The sequence below is a fragment of the Mandrillus leucophaeus genome, unplaced genomic scaffold (genome assembly GCF_000951045.1).
Source record: "Mandrillus leucophaeus isolate KB7577 unplaced genomic scaffold, Mleu.le_1.0 Scaffold246, whole genome shotgun sequence".
NCBI lineage: Eukaryota > Metazoa > Chordata > Mammalia > Primates > Cercopithecidae > Mandrillus > Mandrillus leucophaeus.
In genome coordinates this window covers 691,196-699,601 of record NW_012102543.1, presented here as the reverse complement: position 1 = coordinate 699,601, position 8,406 = coordinate 691,196, and the positions used below count along the sequence as shown (strand labels likewise).

Below are 8,406 nucleotides of genomic sequence, written 5' to 3'. Positions count from 1 at the left end.
TTGAGACAGAGTCTTGCTTTGTTGCCCAGGCTGGAGTGCAATGGAACAATCTTGGCTCACTGCAACCTCCCGAGTAGCTGAGATTACAGGCGTGTGCCACCCTGCCTGGCTAATTTTTTGCATTTTTAGTAGAGATGGGGTTTTGCTATGTTGGGCTTAAACTCCTGACCTCAAGTGATCCACCTGCTTCAGCCTCCCAGAATGTTGGGATTACGGGTGTGAGCCACCGTGCCTGGCCAGGAGTGATCTTTTAAAATGTATATCTGATGCTGTCAGTCACACACTTAGATGAGATACACACTCCTCAAGTGGGCTACAGGGCTCCACTCAACCTGGCCTCTGCGCCCCTCTGACCCCATCCCACGGTCTCCTCTTGTCCTCTAGGCTCCAGCCCCACTGTTCTCCTGCATGAAGATCCCACCCTTCTTCTTTTCTTTTCCTTTTTTTTTTTTTGAGATGGAGGCTCACTTTGTCTCCCAGACTGGAATGCAGTGGCGCGGTCTCAGCTCACTATAACCTCCGCCTCTGGGGTTCTGTGGGGCATTGTATGTAATCTAGAGAAGTTTTAAAGTATATGGGAGAATGCGCATGGGTTATATGCCATATATCCCTCAAGGGATCCACTTGCCTCATTCTCCCAAAGTGCTGGGATACAGGCGTGAGCCACCACTCCCAGCCTTCAAATTTTTTAAAAATTATTTTTAAAAATGGATTAAAAATACATTTTAAACTTTTTTACAGAGACAGGGTTTCATTATGTTTTCTAGACTGGTCTCCAACTCCTGGGTTCAGGTTATCCTCCTGTCTCAGCTTCCTAAAGTGCCAGGATTACAGTCGTGAGCCACTGCACCTGATCCTTATTTTACTTTGTTTGCCTATGGTTCTGTCTCTGTTCTAAGCAGGAAACCAGATCTGATTCACTGAAGATTTCCACCCACTCCTAATTTTTAGCTGCCTTTCTTTAGAAACTATGTCGCATTCCCCTCCCTGAACAATAGTGGTATTGAATAATCAAACTGGAGGATTCTGAAAGAACAGTACAACTTGAAACATTCCTCCTCAGTGAATTGATTGCTACCTCTTTGTCGCCCTAAGCTAATTGAACAGTGGGCAGTCCAGGTTGAAAGAAAAGGTTTACTTATTTCCTTTGGATAAACTTAGATAAATTATAGGAAATGTTCTTTTAGAAATAATGGAAGAAACCAGGAGTGGTGACTGATACATGTAGTCCCAGCAGCTGGGGAGGCTGAGGGGAGGTTTACTTGAGCGCATGAGCTTGAGTCTAGCCTGGGCCACAGTGCGAGACCCTGTCTGTAAAGTAAGAAAAAAAAATCCCACAAATATTGGAAGTGTTTTGTTTTATTTATTTATGTTTTTGAGACAGTATCTTGCTCTGTCACCCAGACTGGAGGATGGTGGCGCAATTACGGCTCACTGCAGCCTTGAATACCCATCCTAAAGTGATCCTCCTGCGTTAGCCTCCTGAGAAGCTGAAACTATAGGCATGTGCCACCATACCCAGCTATTTTTATGTTTTTTGTAGAGACGGGGTTTCACCATGTTGCCCAAGCTGGTGTTGAACTCCTGAGCTTAAATGATCTGCCTGCCTTAGCCTTCCAAAGTGCTGGGACTACAAGCGTGACCCACTCATAGCCAGTGTTTTATATGCATCCATTATATAATAAAAAAGTACTACCTTGTATATATATTAGGATTAGTTATGAATGGATGGTTACATTTTACATTATTTTAAATTTGAATGCCTTTTTAGGCCATCTTCAGTTTTCTTTGTGGCCAGATACATTTTTATTATTTGGTATGTATTTCCTCATTTGGCCATAGAACTTTCTTTTTTGTTCTTTCCCCCACCCCCCACTGAGATGGAGTCTCACTCGGTTGCCCAGGTTGGAGTGCAGTGGCTGCGATCTTGGCTCACTGCAAGCTCTGTCTCCCGGGTTCAAGCAATTCTCCTGCCTCAGCCACCATGCCTGGCTGCTTTTTTGTATTTTTAATAGAGACGGGGTTTCACTGTGTTAGCCAGGATGTTGTCGATCTGACCTCGTGATCCGCGTGAGCCACCGTGCCCGACCCATAACTTTTCTAATGAGGTGTATTCTATTAGGAATGGTAATTGGTAGGGTCAGTAAGGTACAGGGTAATTGAGGCCTGTAGAGTTCATTCTTTATCTTTCTTCATTGGTGGGAAAGGAGAAAAATAACATATTTGTTTGATATGGATTGGAAGGAGATAATAAAATCTTCCTCTGTGGCAGGAGTTATGGATAAATATTGTTGATATGATTAGAAAGCCCTGCTACTATGAGATCACCTTCTATATTTCCATTTTTTGAGGGTGTTCGAGTATCCAGAGAGGAGGTGGTGTGTGATCAGTTATTGTGAAGAGAGTGAAATCACTTTTATTCCCAAGTAATTTGAAATCAAGAAATTACCACAAAAGTGTACTGTATTGTTCATGTCATAAATGTATAGGCCATTGCTTTGCAGAGTAGTATGAGCTCTGTTTTTCTTTTTTAAAAAAGATTCTTGGTGGATTTTTTCGCAGATTTTCCGCAGATTTCCAGTGGCCCCACTGATCCCTTATCCGCTCATCACTAAGGTTCGTTTAAATTGTAGGCTTTGACAATACCTGTGTTTACTGCTGATTGTTGATTTGTCATTCTTGTCTTTGTGATTTTTCACTATTTAACTTTAGATTGTTAGATTTGTTATTGTGGATGTTCTATTTACTTATTTACTCTTTGAGACTTATACAGAATATCTAACCTTTAACTGTTTGTATTGAAGTAGGTTGTTCTTTATTCATTAGCTCCTTTGCTTGTTTTCTTTTAGGAGGATATAAATGCTATAGAAATGGAAGAAGACAAAAGAGACCTGATATCTCGAGAGATCAGCAAATTCAGAGACACACATAAGGTAGTATTCTTGTCTTTTCACTTGATACCAATCTAGACTTTTTACAGAATCCAAAGCAAAGAGACAAAAAAACAACCTTAAATTAGAATATAATTTTAAATGCTTTTTATAGGTTTAATTGATATTTAGATAGAAAAAAGAAACAGAAGACCAATACCATATTAAAGTAGTCCTTGACATATTGTGCTTAGTTTTTTCAGTTACTGACTATTCTGCAGTCATCTCACTTTAATATGAATAGAAGCTAATTTTATTTTTAGATTTCAACATAAACATCAAGGTCAGACTTAGATTCAGGGGGCAGCAGGATAACATACACTGTAGTGTATTTCTGGGGGCAGTTATTTAACTTGATCTTAGGATTACCTTTCTTTAGAGAGCTGAGATTAAAATTTACATTTTATATTTGTATAGATTTAAGTTGAGTGGGGGAGATTTTAAAAAGTAGGTCAGTGGTTACCAGACTTACCAACTTTTAGATGCATGGAAGAACTGTAAATTCCCATAAAGCTAATCTATTCATTGACCCCCACCATTATGATAGAGATCATATGGTGACTAATGCAAGATGAAACTCTCAGCTTGGAAAGTAACAAGGAATAGGATGTAAGTATGAGCTTCTGTTTTTTATTATATTTATGGATGCCCCCTCAGAAAAATATGCAAAGGGGTAACTGGCTTGGAAATGGGTATTTATGCATAGTAAATCCCACTCACGAGTTTTGCCTATTTGAAGCTTCTCTCAATGACAGTGCATCTGTGAATGTTCGCTGGTGTTGAAAATGATGCTTTTGGATGGTGCAATGCAAACACTGCATGACATGTATTTTGATGGTAGAGATAATAAGGTGTTGCTGGTTCTTACTGATAGACTGAGAGATCTTTAACTCAGTGAAATGTTAAATGTTCGTTTTCTCTTTTATTCTTACTTTTTCCCATTGCTTTTAAAATCTGTAGTTCACAAATAACGCCAATGAATCAGTGCTGCTGAACACTTACTATCCAGATGCCCAGCCCTTGCTCATATACACAGTGCTTTTTCAAGAATTAAATGTGTCTAAGAGCACAAACATAATTCTCCCAAAATTAATTTTGAGAGTTGAAAAGGTGGTCTATGGGAAATCATTTTAGATGAATAATTTTGTTTAGGTATAATACTCAAATTCAGGACCGAGTAAGCTTAAAAATGGTATATGGTTGTGTGTGTGGTTTACCCCCTTTTTGTTTTTATTTATTTGTTAAACCCTGTCATGTTATTGGTAAATTATGAGGAAATCATGTTTTAAGAAAAATTCGAAAATATATTTGCTTTAAAGTTTGGGAATCTGTCAGGCATTTTACTGCCTTAGTATTATTTCACTGGAGGGAATGTTTTGAATTTTCAGAATGTCTTTTCAAAATAAAAAGAGATCAAAATGAAAAACCAAAACAGTTTTTTTTTATTGGGTGGTTTGGCTAAAAGGGTTGTTTGAAACTTCAGTAACAAAAAATGAGCTCAGTGAACCTTTGCATGTTTTGGTATGAGTTTATTAAATAACCACAGACTGTCAGGGTATCAGCGTGGCAGGGGGCGTCCATTTACAGCACGGATGAGTCTGAAGAGAGAATGAGGTAAGATTTATGATTTTTTAAAAATCTGTCCTTTCCTCTTCATTACTTTCTTACGTGATTTTAGACTCGCCTCATTTCCCTTCTCCAGTCTTTATTTAAAAAAATACATGTATATGTTTACATGTATACATATACTTATATACATGTGTATATATCTCTCTCTCTCATATATAAACTTTAGGAAACATTTAGTATGGACTAGATTCACTCACTTTTTCATTTACTTAGAATCAAACTTTTGAAATGAGTTCTGAAACAAATGGTTATTTTTATTACTGAATATAAAGAGCACAGTGAAATAAGCAAGAATTAAAAATTGAGGAATTCTACAGGAAAATTAGTATTGGAACAGCTAAATATTCTGTAAGTATCTATTTCAGAAATAAACAAATTTCTTTATAAGTGTATGCCATTGAGGTAAGTTTTATATAGTCTAGCCTCATTTTACAATATAAATTTTTATATTCATTAGAACTGTTTCAGAAATGAGATTTTTTCCCCCTTTAATAGCTGTCAGTTTCTGTCCTCTTTCTGTCATCTCATTTCATCCCTTTGTAATTTCAATGTATTCAGTTTTGGCTTTGCCTGCATTCTACTTCAATACAGACTGGCACAGCAACTGAATATGTTGCTCATACATTAGCTTTTCTTTCATAACCTGCTATCAGTTCTCTGATCCATGAGGAAGAGAAAGAGAGTATCTGACAGGTAAGATTGCTTTTTAAAGTTGTTTTAAATGCATTACATGACTGAGAAAAGAAAAATGCACATTTTATTGTTGCAGTTTAAAATTTCATTTCGGTGAAACTAAACGTGAAACAAAAGGGATAAATGTGTTTTGTATTGTTTTACCTGTTTGGGATATTTTTTTCTGAGTTTGTGTAGAAACCGTGTGGTACACTGGTAATCTTTTCAGGGTACAAACTTGGTCTGACTTTGTTATTTGGTTTATTTGTGAACCATGTACTTGCTCTTCCTCCCAGAAACATAGCTTGTAGGCAAGGTTAATCCAGTGTTGGCGATCCATGTCCTAGCACAGCATCTGTAAGTTAATGCACAATCATTCCTTCCAAGGATGGATTTATCATTGTAAATATATTTTCATTGTCTTACAGGCATAATGGGCATAAGTGTATTGCTTTTAAATATTTTAAATGAAACTATTACAGTTACATATATTTTGCTTGAAGTGAGTGATTTTCAAACTTTTTGTATTTGGTGGGCTGTCCATCTTGTAATGGTGGGAGTAAATGTTTCCATAGATAATAAAGCAGTTCTTGGCTGAATTCAGCTTGTGTTTCTTTTGGAGGGTGGGCAAATTAGAGGGCAGAGATTATTTAGTTGCATTATAGGTATTCTTCTGTACCACTTGCCCTTTGAAACCCTCAACTTGAGGTAATGCGCAGTCTGGGGTTTTAATTAGTATTAATCATCTTGTGGATTTACGGAAATCCATAATGGACAGAGTTGAGTTTTAACCAATGATAGTATTTATAGAAAATATTTCGAACCACCACATTCTTCATGGTCATTTTAGTTAGTACATAGTCATTGAGTGGCCAGCCACACCTGACACAATCTCCCAGCATCCAAGATTGGAGATTCCTGGTCTGTGTAGAGTATATGGTTTTGCACGAAATCTTTCTAGTCTTGTGATTGCTTCAGTTTAATTTGTCACATAAAACCACAAGTATTTAATATTAGTGTATCAGTGGTTTGGTGTTTTTGTTCCCAATATTGGGCATTGCGCCGGGAAAAATCTGAATACTGGAGCTACAGAGTTAACTCTAAAAGTGCTTTTATTGGTTTCTAGAAACTGGAAGAAGAGAAAGGCAAAAAGGAAAAAGAAAGACAGGAAATTGAGAAAGAACGGAGAGAAAGAGAGAGGGAGCGTGAAAGGGAACGAGAAAGGCGAGAACGGGAACGAGAAAGGGAAAGAGAACGTGAACGAGAAAAGGAGAAAGAACGGGAGCGGGAACGAGAACGGGATAGGGACCGTGACCGGACGAAAGAGAGAGACCGAGATCGGGATCGAGAGAGAGATCGTGACCGGGATAGAGAAAGGAGCTCAGATCGTAATAAGGATCGGAGTCGATCAAGGTAAGTCTTTACAGATGTTACTGTTTCCTAATAGCTTTTATAGAACTACCGGGTAGTCCTCCAGAGTACCATTTGCATTCGTGGAATGAGAGGATTTTTTGTGTGTGTGTGAGACATTCTCACTCTGTCACTCAGGCTGGACTGCAGTGGCTGAGCATGGCTCACTGCAATCTCCGCCTCCTGGGTTCAAGTGATTCTCGTTCCTCAGCCTCCCAAGTAGCTGGGATTACAGGTTCATACCACCATGCCCAGCTAATTTTTTGTATTTTTGGTAGAGATGGGGTTTTGCCATGTTAATCAGCCTGGTTTTTGAACTCTTAGCCCCAAGTGATCCGCCTGCCTCAGCCTCCCAAAGTGCTAGGACTAGAGGCGTGAGCCACTGCGCCCGGCCTGAGAATTTTTTTTAGAGACAACATGGTCTTTGTCTGTCTCTCTCTCTCTTTCTTTGTCTCTCTCGCGCTCTCTCTCTCTCTCTCTCTCTCTAACACACACACACACGCACACTCTCACTCACTATGGGTGAAAGTAATAATTTTCAACTCTGGTTAATTTCTGTCTGAAGCCACTTTTTATAGAAACACAGTGGCCACTCAGTGTTCTGGGCAGACATGACTCCCTGCTGTCTCCCTGGGTCCGTGGGTATTTTTTAAGTTGTTATTTTTGTTGAAGTTCTGTATACTGAGACATCAACTCTAGCACCACATCTTTTTAGCCCCTAGCATTTTTATTTGATTTTTTAGCCCACTGCACTGCCACAGCTTAATCTTTCTGTCTATAAATTTACTATCTACCTCTACCTCTGGCTCCTAGTAATTTTACTCTTTGGAAGGTTTTATTTTTTATTTAAATTTTTTAAATTATATTGGTTAATTTTTTTTTTTTTTTTTTTTTGAGGCATGGTCTTGCTCTGTCACCCAAGTTGGAGTGCAGTGGTACAGTCTTGGCTCATTGCAACCTTTGCCTCCCAGGCTTAAGCAATTCTCCTGCTTCAGCCTCCCGAGTAGCTGGGACTACAGGCACATACCACTGTCCCGGACTAATTTTTGAATTTTTTTTTTTGTAGAGACCAGGTTTTACTATGTTGCCCAGCTGGTCTCGAACTCCTGAGCTCAGGTAATCTGCCCGCCTCAGCCTCCCAAAGTGCTGGGATTACAGGTGTGAGCCACCACGGCTGGCCTTATATTGAATTATTTTGATGAGTCATCTCATTGTTGAGCAATGAGGTATAGCAAACATGAACAAAGGAAGAGGAGAAAGCAGCAAGGAAGAGAGAAAAAGCTCCTTTTTCTTCAAGCTGGTTTTAAAATATACATTACTGTGTTGCAGTTTCTTTCTTGATTATGGCTGGAGGGAGTTCCACTTTAGGTCATTTCACCTAATTGCTAGAACTAGAACTGGAAACTCAACCTTTAGTAGGCATTAAAATTATTTCATTCTGTCCATCCCTGATACAGTCATTGAGAGGTTGGTATGTATAAAATCCATCTCTCATATTTATCCATGAAGAGTATATTTCATATATACATATTAAATACACATACATGCAGTTATTTGATTAGATCCTTGGCACCATACTATATATAATCTGCAGTTTGGTTTTACTACCTTTTTTTTTTTTTTTTAGACAGGGTCTGGGTCTGTTGCCCAGGCTGGAGTGCAGTGGCATGATCATAGGTCACTGTAAACTCGAAGTCCTGGTTTCATAAGATCTTCCCACATCAGCCTCTGGAGTAGCCAGGACTACAGGCACGTGCCGCCATGC

General features: G+C 38.8%; 1 protein-coding gene across 2 annotated transcripts in view; it reads left to right on the top strand.

Annotated features, from left to right (window-relative positions):
* The window catches only part of RBM25 (RNA binding motif protein 25), a 73,745-nt gene that overhangs the window by 47,200 nt on the left and 18,139 nt on the right, over positions 1–8,406 (top strand). For both annotated transcript variants that reach the window (XM_011983105.1, XM_011983106.1), the window contains 3 exons: positions 2,563–2,616; positions 2,850–2,933; positions 6,358–6,644. In XM_011983105.1, the coding sequence (XP_011838495.1) occupies positions 2,563–2,616; positions 2,850–2,933; positions 6,358–6,644 (425 nt within the window). The remainder of the gene's footprint in view (positions 1–2,562; positions 2,617–2,849; positions 2,934–6,357; positions 6,645–8,406) is intronic.